The 23,318-nt window shown below is 37.9% G+C and overlaps 1 protein-coding gene across 1 annotated transcript in view; it reads right to left on the bottom strand.

Annotated features, from left to right (window-relative positions):
• Positions 1-22,636, bottom strand: part of CFAP47 (cilia and flagella associated protein 47) — a gene marked incomplete at its 5' end in the record, with an annotated part of 422,483 nt that extends 399,847 nt beyond the window's left edge. Inside the window, 6 exons of the mRNA XM_080795480.1 lie at positions 1,066-1,226; positions 1,680-1,908; positions 4,350-4,488; positions 11,247-11,362; positions 18,037-18,188; positions 22,442-22,636. Of these exons, the coding sequence (XP_080651606.1) occupies positions 1,066-1,226; positions 1,680-1,908; positions 4,350-4,488; positions 11,247-11,362; positions 18,037-18,188; positions 22,442-22,636 (992 nt within the window). The remainder of the gene's footprint in view (positions 1-1,065; positions 1,227-1,679; positions 1,909-4,349; positions 4,489-11,246; positions 11,363-18,036; positions 18,189-22,441) is intronic.
• Positions 22,637-23,318: the final 682 nt, after the last annotated feature.

Genomic DNA, 23,318 nt, shown 5'->3' with positions numbered 1-23,318 from the left:
GACTGTTTTTACTTGCTTACCTACAGGTCAGCTTTTTTAGCAGTGGATACTCAGTTACACATTAAAAAAAATTGATGTGAAATATAACACAGGAATGCAAGTAGCATGTTAAAAACATATTTAACTAAGCCTTCCAATCATAATCATACCTATGAGTTTGTGCTAGACCATCAGAAAAAGCTCACATGCTACCATGAACAAGAATATTTAGAATTTCAGAGATCGTGTGTTAAACAGAATCTTATACATTGACCAAAGAAATTGCCTGTGGGAAAATATGATTCATGAGGCAATTGAAGATTGTACAAATAGAAGAATTACTTGATTTATTACCGTCCTTAAATTAAAATGCAATTCGGTCTCCACCAATCGGTATCATCACCAAGCAACCCTGTTGCCTCAGAGAAAAGTACATTGAGCACTGCCTCCTCCCAAAGGTAAACATACGGTTGTATAGTAGGATCGATTATCGCCATACACGGCCACCTCTCAAGTACAGCTGAAGTTGCTCCTATGTATTTAAAACAGCATTTCCAAACATATTTTCAAACTAAATAACCAAACCAAGTACAGAGAATTATGAAAAATATACATTAGCAAAAGTCCTACAAGTCTGTATGAAGTTTAGCAAAAAAGGGTGGTGGATCCCAGCAGTTGCTAGAGGCTTACTCTTCATGCTCCTTAGCAAGCAAGCGTCTTGCTGTGGCCAGAGACCCGCATCCTCTTTGGAGGGATCGACATATCCTGCATGCCATTGGCTATCACCTATTTCAGCAGGGACAACAAAGTCTTATTGCACAGAATCGTCTGGGCTCACAATGCAAAACCACACAAGACTTCCACTTCTACAAGGTCTGAAGAGATTTGTAATCGAACATGAAATATGTAGAACAAAATTTTAAAATATGCAAAATAATATTAACCATGTTAGAAATATTGAAAGCTATAATAAGAAAAATCTGTTTGGTGCCTTCTGACTAGTCTTACTGTTAAAGTCAGTTTGATGAATGTGTGATTGGCATACTTTCAATTAATAAAAAACACCATAATTGAATGTTTGCTTACTTTGGGCTGAAACAAAATGTAATTACAATCTTTTGATAAGGTAGTAACCTCCCTTCATTTGGAACACAAGAAATAAAAGTGGTAACATCCATGTTCTTTATTTTGCTTAAGTAGGTGAGATTATTTAAAGCAACATCTGTTCTTTGTTGAATATTTGTACCCTGTAATATAAAATCAGAAATAAAAAGAATATTAAGGTAGAACACAAATAAAATAAAATATTTTAAGAGGAGATCATAACATAATTGTTGAAATTTTAGTCTAGAAGATCAAGAATATGAATGTCTTTAAAGAAACGTACATAAATTTGACCAAGGCACATCATAAAATTAAAGGAACTGTTGAAAAATTGATGAGAACAGAAATCCCCACAAGTAGCTACTAATCTATAAGAAGCATTTGTCTGGTTTACTTCAGATACAGATCACTATTAGTGTTAGTTTAATTTACAGAATTTTTTGAGGTTACCCTTGAAGACACATGAAAGGGAATCATATCTATCCGCAATGTTAAAACGTACTTAGAATATTTTAACAGTTTTTTTGGATATTAGTTCAAAATCATCTGTTTCAAAACACAGTACCCAATTTTCCCCTGTTGCACTATTTACATACCAGTTCTTCTCCAACTGCATCATTTTGCATTATGGCCACCCAATTTATGGGTTCCGGACTATTATTGTATAGAAGTGCATGTTCAATTTTTGAAGTTCCGAAGAAAACTGAACCAAAGTGTATGCATTCCAACTTTTTGTCATTACTCATGTTTAACAATTCAATAATCTGCTCGACCACATGAGCTTTGACACTCAAGAGTACATCTGGACGACCTTGTAAGCTCACTCTACAAGATAATGAATTATACATATATATTTTAATTAGAAGTCTGTATACTTAATTTTTCTCCTAAATATTTGAATAAACAGAAATTTTATAAAACCACATTATAATTAAGATTCAAAGGCCTAAGAGCAGTTCCTTTCTTATACATGCCAGAGAATATCATGTCCTTCTGACTATCTAAATCTGCACAGTGGAATGGCATATGTACAACCTAATTCATTGTCCCCAAGAAACAAAAAAGTTGGAAAACAATCACATGGTTTGACTCCAAAAAGAACTTATTGCTAGGTCCCTATCACCAGTTATTTTGTAAACACTAGAATTAGATGGGATTATATAGATGGTAACCTGTAGTTCTAGAATTCTGAGATTCTTTTCTAACTCATTGCACTCCCCCAAGTCCAAGAGCCAACCTCATCCCCACCCTAATAACCCAATTCCCTATGTAGTATCTCAGCAAAATCCCACTTGTTTGCAAAAATGAAGATCTCCCCATAAAGCTTCACTTCCTAGACTAATTTCAATTCCCTTTTGAAACTGCCCCCATATGCATTTTTATCCCTCTGTGGCATAAATGCAATCCTTTTGACTCTCACCCCATCAAATACCACAAATAACTGATCACTCCACTATCACCTAAGTCCTTATCTTATACTACATCTCTGTCACAGTGGGCATGGCTGATACCATCTACATACATCTCTCTTCCCTTAGAGCTTCCTTGACAACAAAGTTTGCTGGTTTCCTTCTAACTTGTTCAGATTCTACTTTCTCATTCTTCTGTGGCTTGGATATTTTATAAACTCCATGAATAATGGTGTCTTTCTCCTACTCTTTTACACTCTGCCCTCCTTGTCAAAGTTATTTTCAACACTTCATGCTTCATCTACAACTTACCCACTGACAACCCTCAAGCCAATATACCTAGACCAAATTTTTTTTCTGGGACTCAAGATAAGGAAATCTAATAGGCTCCACAGGATTCTGCAAAGCAAATCAATTCCAACAGTTTAAAACTGAACTCAAGATCTGCTCCCACAGGCCTGTCCTTCCTCTTACCTTCTGTTTCTATAACCAGTCACTACATCTAGTTAAATCTGCCTCCATAATATTTCTCCAGTCAGCACACTTCTCTCCATACCCTCCATTTGCACCTTAGCTGAAGCCTTCATCATTTCTCTTCTGTTTAACTCTTATAGTTTCTAGGTAGGCTACCCTTCCACATATGTACTCCCTGATTTGTTGTGCCCACTGCTATCAGCACGACCTTTCTAAACTGCAAACTAATCAAGACACTCCCATCTTAAAACCTTCCCGAGATTCCACAGGCTTTACAATAAAACCTAAGCTTCTGGGGTGCCCAGGTGGCTCAGAGGGTTAAGCCTCTGCCTTCGGCTCAAGTCATGATCTCAGGGTCCTGGGATGGAGCCCGGCATCAGGCTACCTGCTCGGCAGGGAGCCTGCTTCCCCCTCTCTCTCTGCCTGCCTGCTTGTGATCTCTCTCTCTGTCAAATAAATAAACAAATAAAATATTAAAACAAAAACAAAAACAAAAAAACCCTAAGCTTCTATCAGGGCTCAAACTGTTTCTCAAACATTTTTTTGGCTGTGGCCTTCAATAAGAAATTCATTTACACGTGAACACAAATGCATACCCACAAATGCATACACAAATACACAGGCACGAGTGCACGCACATGCACACGCACACACATACACAAAACAAGTTTTGCAAAACATTTGCCCTTACTATGTGAGATGCATTCTGATATTATCTGTTTCACTGTTTTGATGCTGGTGGAGGCCTATTATAGTGAACGCACATCCCACTAATGGATGGAGACACAGTACATGAAAAAAATGCTGTCCTAGGTAGTCCTCTACTAGACCTTGCACCATTCTGGGTTTGTAGTCTCATCTCACATCCGTACCTCTATCTCTTTGCCTCTATATTGCCTCAGCTCTCTCAGTGTGTAACACGATCTATTTACCTCCAGGATTTCAAGTCTTCTACTTGCTCTGCCTGAAATTACTCTTCTAACCCACCCCAACAGCAGCACCCACCTCTCCTATGCACACATACACACACACACACACACACACACACACACAGCTCAAATCACACCACTGCTCTTTGCCTGGCTACTTCCTACTCACCAATAAGTGTTTGGGTACACTATCACCTCCTTAATGGAGCCCTTTCTTGATCCACCCCCTCAGCCCCCAAATATCTAAACTGGAAGCTCCTATTATCCCACAGACCATCCTCTGCTTCTTCCATTTTTGAGTCTCTAGTGCTTGGCAAATAGAGACTCAGCGAATGAATGCTGACTGAAAGAACAAAGAAGCTAATATACATTCAAGACAACAGGCATATCTGAAGAGTAAAACAGGAAAGTATTAAGTACTACATTAGAATTAAGAACCATAGTGTACGCTTACATTGCCCCTTCATTTACAATTCTGGGCTGGTCCGCACAGAAATCCACTTTAACAACCACTGATGACTTGGGTTCTACGATACCATTACTTGGAAAAATGACAATGGGTAATTGGCCTTGGTATTCTGCTTTAAATGTACCTAAAGAGAACAAGAGAAGGTGGTTTACATCTGGATCCTTACAGTGTCATAGTCACATTCTTAATAGAGGACAAGACACACATTACACTGTATATGGTCTATTGTGGACCAAGAATCACAGTTTTGATTCTAAGTTTAGTCTCTGGGGTCACCCAACAAATGTGAACTGATTGTTAGGATTCAAGCTTCACTGATAGTTAAGATATACCATCCGTTTCCAATGTTCAGGCACGTAGGAGCGTTGTATATGTCAGTCTATATAATCCTCAGAGTGACTCTATAAGTTCAATCATTACCTCCATTTTATAAATAAGGGGAAAAAGCTTAGAATGGTTGAGTGATTTGTCCAAAGACACACAAATATTGTGCTAGATTACACTGTTGACCCCAATTCTTCACCCTTCTCTGCATCTTGTCACGATGTATGTTTTCCTATCCCTTGAGTTGGAGCCTGACCATGTGATATTCTTTGGGCAATAGCATGGGTAGAAATGGCATCATGCCTGCTCTAATGCCAGATGTCTTCTTGTACTTCTCCCACGTAAAGTACTTGAATAGCTGCTGTCCCTTTGGCCTGTGCTTCAGAACAAGCACACATGGAACAGAGCCTCCAGCTGATTCACAGACCTGCAGTGAGTAACAGAACATCCCCTACAGCCTAAGTTTGAAGCAGAGCCTCCCAGCTGAGCCCAGCTTAGATCAGTCAAGTTCCAGCCAATCTGCATAAAAATTGACAATTAAAAAATAATTGCCTTTAAAAAAAAAATTGCCTTTTTAAGATACAGAACTGTGGAGTAGTTTGTTCCATGGCAATAGCTGACTACTACAGTTAGAAACGAATAGGGCTGAGTTTTCACTTGCATGTTTCTGACCAAAGGGCTCACAGTGATAGCCACTACCATTTCTTTAAAAAAAAAAAAAAAAATGGGGTGCCTGGGTGGCTCAGTGGGTTAAGCCTCTGCCTTCGGATCGGGTCATGATCCCAGGGTCCTGGGATAGAGCCCCGCCTCGGGCTCTATGCTTGGCAGGGAGCCTGCTTCCCCCACCTACTTATGATCTCTCTTTCTCTGTCAAAGAAACAAAATATAAATAAATAAATAAATAAGATTTATTTATTTAAGTAGTCTCTACACCCCATGGAGGGCTGGAACTCACAACACCAAGATCAAGAGTTGCCTGTTCTGTTCTACCAACTGAGCCAGCCAGGAGCCCCATTACTTCCTGATAAGTGAATTAATGCAGTTCACACAGGGAAAGGGCAAAAGGAATGGGTTTCTAGAATTAAACAGCATAGGAGAAGAAAGCTAAAAAAAATATTTTATTCTGAAAGCAGAAATGGTCCGTAATTGATGGTCCTGTTTAGTGCCTATATTACAGCATGCAGTCCTTGAGATTACACACTATATCTTCCTCATCTCTGTGGTCCCAGCGCCCTACACAGTGCCTAGCACCAACTGCTACTCAAAACATGTCCAACAAATGGAAACAGCCAATCATGAGTTTCCTCAATCTCATCATGCAATAAAAACACAAATGAGCATGCTGCCAATATAAACAATTTTGCGAATTTCAGTTCACCAATTTTAAATCATATTTGATGAAATTTTCCAAAATTATTCATTTCACTTGGGAAAATAAAGTATTAGCATAATAAAAGTACTGGAAGTATAAAAAGGCAATAAGACTTTTGTAAGTACAGAGATAATCTGATACAAAAATCAAACAAACTCAAACAAAAATCAAACAAAATTTGTTCATCTGATCATTTTAGAGAAGTGTTAATAACATATTTAAGAGGTTTTTTGTCATAAAACAAAAATCTATAAAATTATATCCATTTCAAATAAATATTATTGACTCAATTCTCCAGAAAAGGAAAATTATGGGAGTCTAGTTAAGACTGAGTCAGTGAGATAGTTCCTATACTGTAATCACTTTGATGTAATTTGACAAAAGGATTTAAGTGAATATATCAAAAATTTAAGAATAACTCCAAAACCAAAAGAACAACATTTAATCTTCTAAATATATTAAAACAGTGGCTACACAAACATTACTGTGTCTTATATAACTTTAATGCTACTAGTAATAATGAAATATTTTACTTTTATTTTTAAATGACTAAGAATAGAAGCAAGGACATCATCCTAAGGAAAGGTGTCATTGAAGGAAGGATATTATAGAAGGTATTTTTGTCATTAAATTTTCATTTTTCTTTAGATATGACACTGGTTGATGTTTGGAGAATGAACTAGAAGGAGATAAGGGACTTCAGAGAAATAATTTTAGTTGGTGTAATTACTAAGCAAAAGAAGGTGATGGCCTGTTGTAGAGAAGTGGCAATGGGACAGAGAAAAGAGGATTACTGACATAATTAAGAAGTTAAACAGACAGGATTTAATAACTGACTAAGGGGGTAGGAGGGTAGGGAAAAAAAGGAAGAAATCAAGGATTTTGCCAAGCTTCTGACTTGCCCAAATACATGGTGGTGACCTTTAATGAAAGAGAAAAGGAGACGTTTTGGGGGAAAGGTGAGAAGCGTAGTTTAATACATGTTAAGTTTGAGAAAGTGAAGTGACAGGAATGAAAGTGTGTTGACTAAGGAAACATGTGGGTCCATGGCCAATTGTAAAAAAGGCTCACATTTAAGGAACCCCTGAAAAGGGACCGCAATCCACAGAAGAGAACCGAAGAGGAGGCAGGCAGTAGAAACGAATAATTCTAACATCAATAGTGAATATTTATTGAATACTTACTATATATCAGAGAGTATGCTAAGCATTTTATTAACCACCATCACAATTAGAGGAGGTAGGCACTATGTTTGTCCCTACAGTGGATGTTCCAGAAGTGCGTCTGCCCAGCCAGGAAATGTTATAAGGATTCGGGTCCTGGAAGACCTCACTCCAAATCTGAGCCACTATTTTATATAAGCCACTGAAGAGTCATAGAAGCCAAACTTTTGGCTTTTTTCCCCCCAAGATACCACCAGTGGCCACCTGTGTCAAATGTTGCTATTAACTAAATGTAAATTGTCATTTAAAATAAATACTTCGCCTTGTCCACTAATGAGATTTAGAAGAACATAGGGCACAAGAGGTTACCCATAGCTGTGGCTGGGATAAAGCGTCCTTCGCACAAACCTCTATGTTTTTGGAATCTGAGTTGCTCTACCTTCCCTAGAGAAGTAGCTCAGGCATTGGGTAATGAAGTATATACAGTGTTACCTTCCCTTTATTCTTCCAAAATTCTTTTAGAAACTATGAGATAGATTTTTGTGTAGAAGTATTTATAATATCTTACTTTATTTTTTCCTTCCCTTCCCCTGTGTTCACCTGCTGTGTTCCTTAAATTCCACGCAAATCATAAGGAACGCTGAACTCTAGGCAACAAACTGAGGGTTGCTGGAGGGGAGATCAGTGGGGGGATGGGGTAACTGGGTGCTAGGCATTAAGGAGGACACTTGATGGAATGAGCATTGGGTGTTGTATGCAACTGATGAATCACTAAAAAACAAAACAAAACACACACACACACACACACACACACACACACAAAACCTGTTAAGTCAGGGCAAAGAGTCTGTAGTTCATAGCATGCTACTGAAAATCCAAAGTCATATACCCAAGGTCATTGTTATTTTCCATGTACACTTTTTTTTTTTTTTTAAGTTTCCTTGCATACCCAGGGTATATCAGTCTTCACTTTCATTTGGATACTCTTCAGAATGCCCATATGGGATTTAACAGGTTACTTCTAAGTCCAATCATCTTTCATTGAAAGCTTAATGTTTTGGGGGGTTTTATTGTTTGTTTGTTTGTTGGGTTTTTTTTTTTTTAATGTACTAAAATGACAAATCATTTTCTTCTTTTGTAATATCCTGGTCAAATTATTTTTAGAAATTTTCTTTTATTCATGTACAGTTGACATACAATTAACGATTCTTTTCTGAAACTCTGAGAGATCACTGAGCCAAATTGATTACACAAAGGTTTAGAGAACGTCTGCTATATGCCAGCATTGTATTATGCAAGAACCGTGGATTCAGAGTCCATGACAGCAGTTTCCAAGAAAACAAAAAATACACATTGAGAATAAGTAGCGGGCACTTCTCTGAATCCTGGACTTGGTCCAATTTAGCAAACATCCTGGTTCTTAGATGACGCTAGGCTTTTCCGGATTGTGAAGTAGAGAAATGATGCTGATGATCAGGGAAAGGGGGCAAGTGGCCATTAAGAGCAAGAGAAAGGTCATACATTTTGGGCAAAATAACCCAAATAAACCTAAATGTTGGTAAGTTCTAAGGTAACTGTTCAAACACAGAAATGATGTGTGACGATCCCACTAGGGACTTTAAAGACTGTTCTACATCATAACACTCTAGTAGAAAAAGTCTTCTCAGATATTCAAGGTTACTGAGGGGAAGAGGGAAATGATTGCAGTTCCAGGCATGCTAAAATAATAATGCTTTTTCAATGATGTTCTTTAAAAGATAAAAACTGAGAAACAATAAAATCATAAAACAGAACATGGAGTTCACCAGCTCACAAAGTACTGAGTAGAGACTTATCTAAAAACTGAGCCATGCTTTCAAAACAGAAAGACAAGCACTACTTTGCACAGGAAGGAGTAAACTCAGGAAACACAGAGGGTAAGAAAACAAAATGTATTCAACAATATTTGGCTAAATCCATGGATAATTACTCTATAATGGGCCATTAAAATAAAAAATCACGAAGTTGTTACATAGATCAACTAATAACCCCAGGGTCACCACCAGAGAGAGAAAACAAAGCACGTACCATGAAGCTGCTGAGTGTGGCTTTCTAATGTCCTCTTAAGTATGCATATAAATTTATAAACATTTGATCTTTGACACTAAAACTATAAAATATTTGTCATGTAAAATCCGTTTTAAAAATTTTATTAAAATCATCTTTGGTTGTTAAACCATTTTCTGCTTAAGTGTTTTTCCTCATGAAAATACAGTTATTCTCATGAATATTTATATACTGTGTTTGTAGGTAATAAGGACTTTATGACACCTTACAGGCACTTGCTACTGTGAATATCATCGTATCAATTTTGCTAATGGTGGAAAAAATAATATCATTCAAGTCCAAGAATGAGAAACAAAGTCAACACTAAGAAAATGTGTTTCATTGATAACAATTTGTTTCAGTTTGTAAGGTAATACTAATTAACATTTAATGGTGCTCAATTATAATGTACAAATTGTAGTATTCAGTACAAATAAACGGACAAGCAAAATATTAATATAATACTAAGACCCAAAGTAGATTACTTTTCCTAAAACGAATGGGTCTAGATCTGAGGCTTAGTTTTATTTTATTTTACTAAGTAAAATAATCTAAATATTCATTTAAAATTAAAACCACATATACTTATTACAAAGAGCTTTTATATGTAATGAAACTGTATAGTTTGGTCATATTTTACAATAAAGAGAGGATATGATCAAAACTTTGAAAGATTTAGAATGCACAAGAGTTAAGAGAGGTTTTGGAAAATATATAATAAAAATAAAATTCTCTGAATTAAATACCACTGCTCTAAAAAATTGAGAGTCGAAAGGACCATACAGCCATGAGAGACCCTATCCTTAACATTGGAGTCAGACCACAAACGAGCTGAATGTTGTACAATCCCACCGGCACCAGAAATTTAATCATTTAAAAACCAAAGCATGGAAAATTGAAATGAGCAACATTTGGTGGGGAACAATTACCAGTTTTATTTGTTTAACACTGGGAAGAAATCAGTACAGTGACAAACTGCCTTTGTCTTAATAATTCCCACTGCTCAATCAAGCAGCCCCAGAGAGTATCCTCACTTAGTGTCAAACAGGACTGGAATTAAGACCAGTTTTATGTATCTGACAAGCAGTCTCAGAAAAAAAAAATACCCTCCCTATGCGGAGCTAGTCCTCATGTCAGTTCGGCAGAAATGGAAGCCTTGCCAGCCCAGATAACGATCATCCAATCAGGACAATGAAGGGATAAAGGAATTTAATACATACTGTATACTATCAGTGAAGAGTGTGCATGAATACACACACACATACAGACATACACACCTTTATGGAAACTCTTAGGTCACAGTAAAAACCTCCAGAAATAATCCAGTCTGGAGAAAAGCATTTACTCTTTCAACAAAAAGTGAGTAAGAGCTTTCTAGAGACCATCATGTAAATTCAAAGTTGAATATGATAGAGAAAAAGAACAAATATTTATTGAGCACCAATAATGAGTCAAGTACCATACTACAAACCTAAGTATATACATGATTAACCATAGTTCATTTTATTAATGACAGCTGATAAATGAGAAGTATCAAGTTCAACATCCTAAAAGATACTTGGTCCAGATCACACAATTAGTAAGGCATTGTACCCTGATTCTGGCTCTGGATAGCTCGCTCTAAGGACTAAGTCACTCCCATAACACCATCCTGCCTTCTGTCCTCAGGGAGATCACCAGTCACCTGGGATTCAGGCTGTTAATCAGCATCATAAGGAAACAGACTCATCTTTCCTGAATTATTATCTATCAGTTTTTTACAGTCATCCTATTTAAGGGCCTTCAGTTCTGAACGATTTCAAATGACAGACATCTTCTTCTGGGGAGGGAGAGGAGGACTGAATCAGAGAATGCATTAATTATACAAAGTATACATTTTAAATAATACCAACATTCTTCCAAAAATGTAAATTAATTTATAAGACAGGAAGTATTTACCTGGAGCCCTGCCACGGTTAATGATATTAATCTCTTTACAATATACTTTACTATTGGCAACCAATGTGCCAAAATTAACTTCTGACTCAATTTCCAATTGACAGGATGGAATCAACCTAAGGGAAGGGAAAAGAGGACAACATAATTAAACAATTATACTCTCATTCTTAAATCCATAGGGGGACATACAGAGACACATTTATTAATTCCTTGTAAGACATTCATGTTTCCTTAGAAGTCTACTGATGGCATATTTGTCAGTAAAAGGAACTGTGAAATAAAGACATGAAAGCAAGATGAGATATGTTTTTAACAAAGAAATCAGATTTTACGCATCTAAGGACATGGTATACCCTGTGCTGTGAAGTACTCACCTTCACGGGCTACCCACCTATCTCAGTATTTTTGCTGCTCCAAGCATTTTTGTAATCTCCACCTAAGCCTATAATACATTCTTTAGCCCCTCCTCAAAAAGGGTGGAATTGATCTTAACAAAGTAGTTTGGATGATTCAAATCTGATGAAATAAGAGAAGGTGCTATACTACAAAATGCCATTTGAGAACTGAAACAAGGTCTAAGCACAAAAAGATACAATTGATTTTTCACATGTGTCTCTAACTTAAAGGATTCACTGTGGCATATCTATACCATATGGTTCATACACATTTTAAAAATCCATTATAGGGGCACCTAGGTGGCTCAGTGGGTTAAGCCTCTGCCTTTGGCTCAGGTCGTGATCTGGGGGTCCTGGAATTGAGCCCGCAAGGGGCTCTCTGCTCAGCGGGGAACCTGTTTCCCCCTACCCCCTGCCTGTCTCTCTGCCTACTTGTGATCTCTGTCCGTCAAATAAATAAATAAAATCCTTTAAAAAAGTAAAAAAATAAAATAAAAATAAAAATCCATTATGATCCTAGATGCACATCTCATAAGGATACATGTATTTTACATATGGATAATTTATGATTTATAAATATCATCAGGTATATTATCCTGTTTGATACTTAAAATTTCATGAAAGGGAAATAAATATTATTATGGCTATGTTACAGATGAAAAGCCAAAGACTTCAAAGCCTCAATGTCTTACCTGAGAAATTATTTGGATATAATATTGATGAACTTAGACTTAAATTTATTGTTAGATTTTGTGTCATTACCCTTACAAACCTAACAATGATAACAGCACCAATAATAAACAGAGTAATACCTGCTCTTTATTGAGTCCTTAGGTTATGTACTAGACACATGAATTAAGTAAATTTACTCCACATAGGATACAACTTCCAAAATACACACACACACACACACACACACACACAAGTACCTGAACAAAATATTTACAAATACTGCTTTATACACTGGTGGTCTGGGCCTTCCTTCCATATGTGAATGTTTGTGTATTATTGAATATGCAGAGACATTCCAGAGATCAGCCAGGACTGTCCTGTATGTGCTGCTTCTTTAAGGAATATCCATGTTCTTCTCATTAAGACATTGTAATTTTATAATAGGAAAAGGAAAGATCAATGACCTTAGTGTACATCATTGCATTAATAAAGAGTTTACAGGATGTTAAAGAAGAACTCATTACACAAACAATATAAGATATGAAGCCAAACATTTTTTCAAACTATTTCTCCAGCTGGATGCAGAGAAGTCTTAAGAACTTGGTAATACAGTAATATTATAACAGGTTTTTCTGGATTTCCTGTTGGTTTCTCTTCCATCTAATTAAAAAAAGCCTTGTCAATAACATTTTTCTTTTTATGTTAACAGAGAATTTACCTTAAGAGACAAGAGAAGGGGCGCCTGGGTAGCTCAGTCAGTTAAGTGTCATACTTGGTAATTTATATAGGAAGTTAAAATAAATTTATATTAATTCATAAGAGGGGACTCCCAGGATCCTGGGATCATGTCCCGCATGGGGCTCCCTGCTCAGCAAGTAGCCTGCTTCTCCCTCTCCCTTTGCCTGCTAGCCCCCTGCTTGTGCTTTCTCCCTCTCTGTCAAATAAATAAATAAAATCTTCAAAATATATATATAATTAATAAGAAATTTTAAAAATGTGTATAGATTTATGATTAAAGTAAATCTATTTATATACGTATTTGTATATGTATACATACTGGCTACACATATTGATATGTACATATATACATACACATGAATTGCATACAAATTTACAACACAGTTTATTATTGGTGATCAGCAAAGATCTAGTATAAAAATGTAATACATTAGGATATGATGCTATGGTAAGATATGGAAGTACAAACCTGAGGGGGAAAAAAGGAGAGGTGAATTTTTAAACTGTTTATCAAATTACTATGGTATATCCACTTCACTGGATACATTTGAAAAAAGCATGTAATTATCTTATAGTAACATTTATTATGTATAAGCAATTACATCTTTGCAACTATTCAAGCTCATAAGGGAGAACTTTAGACATTTTTAAATGTGCAAAAGGGATGTAGTTTTTATGGATACATGAAAAAAAAAGTGTTCAGAATCACTGATTATATCATTTCTGCTAAAGTACAGATATTACAAACTTTTGGTTTCCAGACAAGATTTCATAAATCTATTTTCCCATGTTGATCCCCATTAAATGCAACTATAAACTCTAGCAATACTGCAAGAAGCAAGAAAAGAATGTTCACAGCAGCCTTATTTATAACAGCCAAAAACTGGAATCAGCCTGCTAGCATTCAACAGTCCAATGATGAAACAAACTGTAGTACACACATACCATGGAATACTTCTCAACAATGAAAAGGAGCGAACTATTCATATAAACAAAAGCTTGCTTGAATCTCCAGAGAATTCTGCTGAGTGAAAAAAAAGTCAACCTCAAAAGGCTATATAACATATTTCATGTGGCAAAATTTTAGAAATGGAAGACAGAAGAGTGGTTTCCACAGTTTAGGGATAGTAGGTGTGAAGCATAAGGGAGGTGGGTGTCGTTATAAACAAGTAATAGGAGAGATCCCTGTGGTATTGGAACAGCTGAATATCTTGACTATGGTGGTGGATACAGAATCCTACACAGGTAACGTAATGGTACAGAACTTAAAAACTTAACACACGGGTTGCCTGGGTGGCTCAGTAGGTTAAACCCTCTGCCTTTGGCTCAGGTCATGATCCCAGGGTCCTGGGATGGAGCCCCATGTAGGGCCCTCTGCTCAGCGGGGAGCCTGCTTCCCCTCCACCCCCCCCACCCCCACCACCTGCCTCTGCCTACTTGTGATCTCTGTCAAATGGATAAATAAAATCTTTAAAAAAAAATAAAAAGACTTAACACACATACAGATACACACACATAGCTTCATTCAGCCCTTTCCACCATACTTTAAGAGGGCAGTTCTGTCCTTATGTTTCAACTGTGATAAGCAGCTGACCTGATGAGAGAGTGCCTACATTATCGAGCCAAGACAAAATTCCTGTCTTCAAAGGCAGAAGCATTTTCAACTCTCCATATATAGTACAAACAAGCAAATCTAAGTGCAACTCATAGTTACATCGATGTGCAGAATGGACCAAAAATGGTCACACTTAAAATAAATTATAAAATATAAATTAAGGAATGCCTAGGTGGCTCAGTCCTTAAGCTTCTGCCTTCGGCTCAGGTCATGATCCCAGGGTCCTGGGATCGAGCTTCGCATCAGGCTCCCTGCTCAGTGGGGATTTTGCTTGTCCCTCTCCCTTTGCCCCTCCCCACCAACTCGTGTGTGCTTTCTCTCTCTCTCTCTCCCCCAAATAAATAAATGTTTTTTAAAATGTAAATTATTTATAATAAGCTAATAGTTTATTCCTTTCCTACCATGTGTCAGCTGTTTGATTTCTTTATAGAATGCAATGCTGTCCTTAATCAGAACTTTTTTACAACACAGAGAACCAAATAACAGCGGGTCTAAATGTAGCTTATAAAAATTAAAAAAAATACCAGGGAAATTATAAAAAGGCATGTCAAATACCAATATTAATATGAATATTCCGATATTAATTCTGCTGGTGATAGGCAAATATACACAAAAGAATAACATCTATGGAATGACATCTTGCTAAGGAAAAGGAGAATCTGTATGTGCATGTATATGAATAAAAAACACTTTAAAATGTCCACACTAGGGTGCCCAGGTGGCTCAGTGGATTAAAGCCTCTGCCTTCGGCTCAGGTCATGATCTCAGGTTCCTGGGACTGAGCCCCGCATCAGGCTCTCTGCTCAGCAGGGAGCCTGCTTCCCCCCCTCTCTCTCTGCCTGCCTCTCTGCCTACTTGTGATCTCTGTCAAATAAATAAATAAAATCTTTAAAAAAAATGTTCACTCTAGCCTTAAGAGGTAATTTTTTTATTATTTTTTTATTTTTTAAAGATTTTATTTATTCATTTGACAGAGAGACAGCCAGAGAGGGAACACAAGCAGTGGGAGTGGGAGAGGGAGAAACAGGCTTCCCACTGAGCAGGGAGCCCAATGTGGGGCTTGATCCCAGAACCCTGGGATCATGACCGGAGGCGAAGGCAGATGCCCAATGACTGAGCCACCAGGCACCCCAATAGGTAATTTTGTAATGCACAAAAATATACTTTTTTCAGTATAAAATGAAAATGGCAAATTTCCTGGTCAAATAAATAATCCGTATCAAAGTTAATCTGCAACTCAGTTATAGCTGACCCTTGGACAACACAGGTTTGAACATAGTGAGTGCACATTTTTTTTTTAATACAGCACTGTAAATTTATTTTCTCTTCCTTATGATTTTCTTTCTTTTTTTTTAAGATTTTATTTTTTTTAAAGATTTTATTTATTTATTTGACAGACAGAGATCACAAGTAGGCAGAGAGAGGCAGGCAGAGAGAGAGGGGGAAGCAGGCTCCCTGCTGAGCAGAGAGCCCGATGCTGGCCCGATCCCAGGACTCTGAGATCATGACCTGAGCCAAAGGCAGAGGGCTTAACCCACTGAGCACCCAGGTGCCCTACCTTATGATTTTCTTAATAGTATTTCTTTCCTCTAGCTTACTTTATTGTAAAATTACAGTATGTAAGACATACACCATACAAAATATGTGTTAATCGACTATTCATGTCATCAATAAGGCTTCCAGTTACCAGTAGACTTTTAGTAGGAAGAGTCAAAAGTAATACATGGATTTTTCAACTACACAAGCATTGGCAGCTCTAACCCCTACATTGTTCATGGGTCAACTGTACTCAGTTCTGCGTTCTATTCATTATATCAGTCCACATTTTTCAACCAATCTCAAAAGAGCACAGTTTAGATTTCTCTGGAAGTCAAACATCTTCATTATTTAAAATTCAGTGAAATAATGATGATAATAATTATATTAAAATATAGATACAGGGTCACAATCCATTTAAGAATACATTCATCATAAAAACAGAGGGTAGGATAGTGGTTAACAAAGCCAAGGGAGTGGGGAAATTGGGGAGATGTTGGTTAAGGGTACAAATAGGGAACTAGTTAATGAATAAAGTCCTGGAGAGCTAATGCACAGCATAGTGATCCCAGTCAACAACACTGTGTTACAAAACTACGAAGTTACTAAGATATTAGATCTTAATTGCTCCCACCACAGAAAAGAAATGGTGATTATATAATGTGATAGGGGTATTAGCTCACCCTAGGATGGTAATCATATTGCAATATATAGGGCACCTGGGTGGCTCAGTTGGTTAAGCATCTGCCTTTGGCTCAGGTCATGATCCTGGAGTCCCAGGATCGATTCCTGCATGGGGCTCCCTGCTCAGCGGGGAGTCTGCTTCTCCCTCTGACCCTCCCTTCTCTCATGTTTTCTCTTTCTCTCTTTCTCTCTCTCAAATAAATAAATAAAATCTTTTTTTTAAAAACTGCATATTGCAATATATAAATGTATCACATCCACATGCTATCTAACTTATAAACTTGTACAATGTAATGTGTCAATTGTATTTCAATAAAACAAAGAAAAGTAAGATGAGAAAGAGCAGCCATTGAAGAAGTGCAGTACTAGGGAAGTCAAGAGAATAAAGTAGCTCAAGAAGGTAATAATGGTTAATAGTGTCAAATGCTGCTGAGAAATGGAGTAAGATAAAGACAGGAATTACCAACAGATTCGCAACATGCAAGAGCTATTTCACTGGAAAGCTCAGAAAGGCAGCCCGTCTAGTGTTTTGAAATGAGAGTGGAATGTGAGACTATAAAGACAGCAATACAACATTCTTTACCAAGTCTTGCTGTCAAAAGGTACAAAAAAAAAAAATAGTAGAAATAAAATAGGATATGAGTCAAGGCGAAAAAAAAGAACAGAATATGTGCAATTGTTGGATGCTTTTATTTTAATTAAAAATACCAGAAAACTTGGGGGTTCTGTGTGCCTTGGTCAGTTGAGCATCTGACTCTTGATTTTGGCTCAGGTCATGATCTTGGGGTCATGGGATCAAGCCACATAGTGGGCTCCGTGCTCAGCAGGAATCTGCTGGAGATTCTCTCTCTCCCTCTCCTTACACCCCTCCCTGCACTCTCTCTCTCTCTCTCTCAAATAAACAAATCTTTACATAAATAAATAAAATCTTTAAAAAATGTTTTTAAAAAATTTTAAATACCAGAAAACTAGATTTCTGTTTGTTTTAAATCCCACAGGTTGCTAAAAATTTGTACTTTAAGTTCAGCTGTAAGGAAACTATAGATACAATAAGCCCTGTTACCCATAGAAAATACAAAATATTACTTTAACCCTTAATTTTATTTGAAGAGTGCTGAAGACGTCAGCATAAAATATGGAGAATACATACCCAACTAGAGGGATCTCTATTGTTTTATTTCCTATTGAAATAAGTAGCTGGTCAAAAGTGTCCTCATCTTTATCAGGATGGTATTCCACCATAGCTGTCATCTGAAGTCCAGAAGCAAGTGCTTTATCCAGATTGGTCAAAATCAGTTTGAACTTTAGTGGGAGAAAAAAAAAAAAAAATCAAATGATACGTGGTAACTCCTAATAAGGAAATAATGTGAGCAACCGTAGTTAGAAGTATACATTATTTCAAGAGCTGTATCAATACATAGACAATATCCCTTCCCTAAAGGCAAATACTTAATTACCATATGTGTATCAGTATAGATCCTTCAGATATGTTTTTAACAGTACATGGACTGAAACTGACAAGGCAGTCAGTTGAGAAACATGTAAATGCTCATAGTCTTCTTGAGAAGTATGAGATACTTAAGAGGAAAAAAAGGGAGAGCAAGCAAATAAAAATGTTGCTCAATCATCTACCTATATATATATAAAACACACATATATATACATATATACACATACATGCATATATACATATGCATGTATATACACGTACATATAGCATTTTATATAGTTTTTGCATGGGGACTTAGAATTCATAACTTGGAGGAATATAAAAAATGAATAGAATAAAGAGGGAAAAAACACTTCTATTCTTGTAAACCATTTCCTAGACTCCAGGAAAAATACGAAGGGAGAAAGAGAAGAACTACTATGTATTGGGTACTCACCAGGTGTCAAGCATTCTACACCTCTTATTTTGAGAGTCCTATAAGGCCAATGTTAAGGTTCCCAGAATACAGATGAGGAAACTGGGACTTGCAGAGGTTAATTAATGTCTAATGTCTGTGTGACAGTGAGGATTGAAATCACACATCTATCTGACTCTAAAATTAAGCTCTTTCCCCACAACTAGAATGAGTCGCTCTCTTGAATTTATAATCTCCTTAAGGAAGCAGACTATACACCCCTAGAAAGTTAAATAATACACGCCGGAGACTAATTAAGTGTCTTTTGAGCCATGGAGACATAAGTATCATGGAAATCCATGAGAAAGCATGATTATGGGCCAGAAAGGAGAGTAGTTGGCCTAGGCTTAGAAAATGGTCGTAAAATGTGAACAAGCAAGTAAGATGCTCCCTGTAGGGGCAGGATTATTTCAGACACAAGCAGAGAAAAGAATAAGCAAAATAGTCTCCCAGCAGGCAATTAATAAGCTAGCCTTGCTGGGCAAAGGGCTTCAATCAGTAACGATGGAGGTCTGTTGAAATTAGTTATTCAGGGCTTTTCATGGGAAGCTGAGTCTACACAGTACTTTCCAGCAATGAAGGACATAGAGCAGGAGAGTGATTTGTTGATACAAATGGTCTGAAAGCTTCCCACTTCCAGTAAACTTCTGATACCTTAAAATTATCACAGTCCAACTCTCAATCCCCCTGCAATGACGGAATGGTAAGAAAACAAGCAGTCAATTATTCCCTGCACAAGACTGTGGGTGTCAGAAGTAACATATCACGTGTGACTACTGTCCTTTAAAGAAGCTGTATCTTCAAGAAGAAAAACAGGAAGAGGCACCTGGGTGGCTCAGTCAGTTAAGCATCTGTCTTCAGATTGGGTTAGGACCCCAGATTTCTGGGATACAGCTCTGCATTGGGCTCCCTGCTCACTAGGGAGTGCTTCTTCCTCTTCCTCTGCCCCTCCCCAAGTATGTGCACACTCTCTCTCTCAAATAAATAAATAAAATCTTAAAAAAAAAAAAAAAAAGAAAGAAGGAAAACCAGGGCTTCAGCAGTATGTGCTTTTGGTCAAACTACACATTGCTAAGCCCTCCGAGCAGTATGCAGAGGTATGTAAGGCACCATCCCTACCTACGAGCTGATGGGCAGACCACCGAGGTAAAACTAACATTTACTAGGAGTCATCGGGACACAAGTCCAAACTATAATAAATGTCTGTTAACGCAACTGGTATCCAGTAGGGAAGAAATAATTTGGAGATAACACGGTAAGACTTAGAGAACAAGGGGTGCCTGGGTGGCTCAGTGGGTTAGGCCTCTGCCTTCAGCTCAGGTCATGATCTCAGGGTCCTATGATAGAGCACCACATCGGGCTCTCTGCTCAAAGGGGAGACTGCTTCCCCCTCTCTCTCTCTGCCTGCCTCTCTGCCTACTTGTGATCTCTGTCTGTCAAATAAATAAAATCTTAAAAAAAAAAAAAAAAGACTTAGCAAAAGAGAATTCACTTTGACCCTCAAAGATGGGTGGAGTTTGGAAAAGGGTGATTCTTGTAGGAGGTGGGAATGAAAACAGGGGTCAAAAGAAAAAGGAGTCTGGGGCTCGGGGAGACTCTGTCAATTAAACATCTGCTTTTGGCTCAGGTCATGATCTCAGGGTCTTGGGACTGAGTCCCACATCAGGCTCTCCACTCAGTAAAGAGTCTGCTTCTCCCTCTCCCTCTGTGCACACACACACTCTCTCTCTCTCAAATAAATAAAAGCTTAAAAAAGAAAGGAAGGAAGGAAGGAAGGAAGGAAGGAAGAGAGAAAAGGGAGTCTGAGCCATGGGGGTAAAAGGGAGCAATTACAAGTGAGACTGGCCTGACTGACTGGTCCAGCAGCCATACAAGTTGGCAAAACACTTACGATGAGGTCTGTGTCTTCTTTATTTTCTACCAGCAACCCACAGTAGATGGCCCATAGAACTGCATATGGTTCATAATAGGTAGTCAACACAAAGACAATGCAGCCTCTTGAGCCAGGGTGGAAAACAAGTACTACTGTCTGTTAGGAGCATCATTTTGTAAATCATTATAAACAGTGGTGACAACAATGATCTTTACAGAGTACTTTGTTTTTATTAATTTTCTCTACAAGAAAGTTACTACATTTTTTGCCAATCTATCTCTTTCCTCATTCCCTTTATGTCTGTGAAGGACCAGGAGTGCACATCATGGTCTTGCAACAAAGAGTTCACACTGATATTGGGTTCATGACTGTGGCTTCTAACTAGGAAGCTTACCTGGCCATTCTCTTGTAAATGTCAAGGCCTGTGATCTAAATAGTTTTCCTTCATGACTCTTGATACAAACAAAACTAATCATATCACTTTTCTCCTTACTGCACAAAAACCACCCATACAAGTGTCTCCTGGACAACCATAAAATAGTGTTTGCCCCCATCTGGGATTTTCAGACCTACTTTCAATTGTTCAATAAATACGTAGTGAGGTAGTGAAATAATCAACTTTTTCCCTAATTTTACAGTATTTGGAATAATCAGGTCATTTTTTATTTAAAGAGCAAAGATCCTCTTGTGATGTGCTATTGTATCACAAAATACATATTACTATTGTCAAAACATGCAAATACAAAAAAGAACAAAGCATGATTCCATTTATATGAAACTCTAGAAAAAGCAAAACCAATCTGTGGTGTTAGAAATTAGTACAGTGGTTACCTCCGTGGGGTGATGACTCCAGGTACTGAAGGGAACTTTCTAGAGTGGTGTTAATATTGTACAATTTGACCCATGTGGCTACATGGGTGTATAAATATATAAAAATTCACCAAACTTTACTTCTGAGATTTATGCTCTTTAGTGTAGGTAAAGAGTACAACAATGTTTTTAAGTGTAAAAAGTAGAACACGAAAGGCCTTTTTCTCTTTGTCCTTCTAATCACTAACATACATTTTTCTATGTGTATACAAACAAATATATGTAATTTTAACAAAAAAAATCACAGATACCTTTCTATTTCTGTACAGTTGCATTCAATATTATTTATCATTAGCAATGTCCCACCAAAAAATCAGGTTATTTATCACTTACATATCAAAAATTCTTATCACTTTTCTTATACCAAAAGTCTCCCTGATAACTGGTGATCATAGTAAAAACCCATACACACACATGATCTAAAATAACAGTGACACTAAGATACAATTCTGTCAACTTTTTTAAACCAGAAGATTGGGACAGCCTCTTGAAACACAAATTTGGCACAGTAGGTGCTCAACAAATGTTTGTTAGAATATGAATTTTGTTGATGTAATTCTACAGTATATAAGCAAAAATTCTGGGCTGTTAGGAGACACACATGGAACCCCTTTTGCCTTCTTTCCAAACCCAGAAGTTGGGAGGTTCTAGATCTACTTTTCCCCACCTTGTCTCCCAAAGCCAAGCAAAAAGTAAAAACACAAAACAAAGCAAAACAAAACAAAAAGTCTAGCATATGTAAACACTGAGAGACCAAAGTCTCTGCTCCCCGGGAAGGTCAATCCTGCCCCCATTTCCGCAGGCGCCGGGCGTCTACTCTCTGGGACTGAGCGGGCGCCCAGGTGGACACGAGTTCTCAGAGCCCTGAAGGTCCTGAAGTCCTGCTCCAGCACCCCCGAGTGTATTACCTGTGGTTTGAGGGGCTCCTGAAACCGGATTTTCTGGTTGCTACGGCCGAGATTGTGTACAGTAACTGGGAGGCGGTACACCCTCCCGGCCAGCGTGTCCAGGAATTTCACCTCCGAAGGAGTCACCCGCAGCTGCACCTCCTTCTTTGGGGTCTCCGCCTCCCGGGGGACTGGGGAGCCCCTTTCGGTCTCCATGGCGGCCCTCCAGGTGGCCTGCAAACCGTAGCCGACTTCAACTACTGAGGGCCAGCGTGGACGCCGTCGCTAGGCAACCGACAGACGCTGCGTGCTCGCCTCAAGCTCCACCCCTATTGGTGCAGCCCAAACTTTGTGAGTTTGTTTTCCCCAGCAGAGAATGCAGGCTTCTGCGGAAAGAATACAGGGATCGCAGGTGTCAGCAGAGAAACTGGAAAACGTTCTACGACAGTCCAAATCCCGGAGGTCTCTCACTTTGTCATGACCTGGCAGGATTTTAAGATGGCATTGGGGGTAGACATTCTCCTGGACCTCTCTTAAGGCAAAGCTTAAAGAGTAGGGGAAATGATGTGCCCACGGAGTCTCTTAAAGCAACAAAATGTAACAGTAACAGAGGAATTCAATGGTAGCAGAGTCAGGGCCCCCTGGGTCTCCTGCTCATTGGCCTTCAAGGCTATCGTTACTAAAACTGTAATAGCAATCTTCTCTGTCTTTTGTAAAAATGCAAATTATGTTTCATTTGCAGGGCCTAAGAATCTGTTTTGTAACAAGGTCCCAGGTGATTCCAACAATGCAGGTCCAGGGACCACACACTGAGTACAGAAGCTTTTGTTTTGCTAACTAGTCTGGGTGTTAAGTTTCTTCATTTGTAACCAAGGTGCTGCTCAGAAGACTGAGACCA

The sequence above is a fragment of the Martes martes genome (assembly GCF_963455335.1).
Source record: "Martes martes genome assembly, chromosome: X".
Taxonomy (NCBI): Eukaryota; Metazoa; Chordata; class Mammalia; order Carnivora; family Mustelidae; genus Martes; species Martes martes.
Note: the sequence above shows the minus strand (reverse complement) of the source record. Positions and strands in the feature narration are given on the sequence as shown.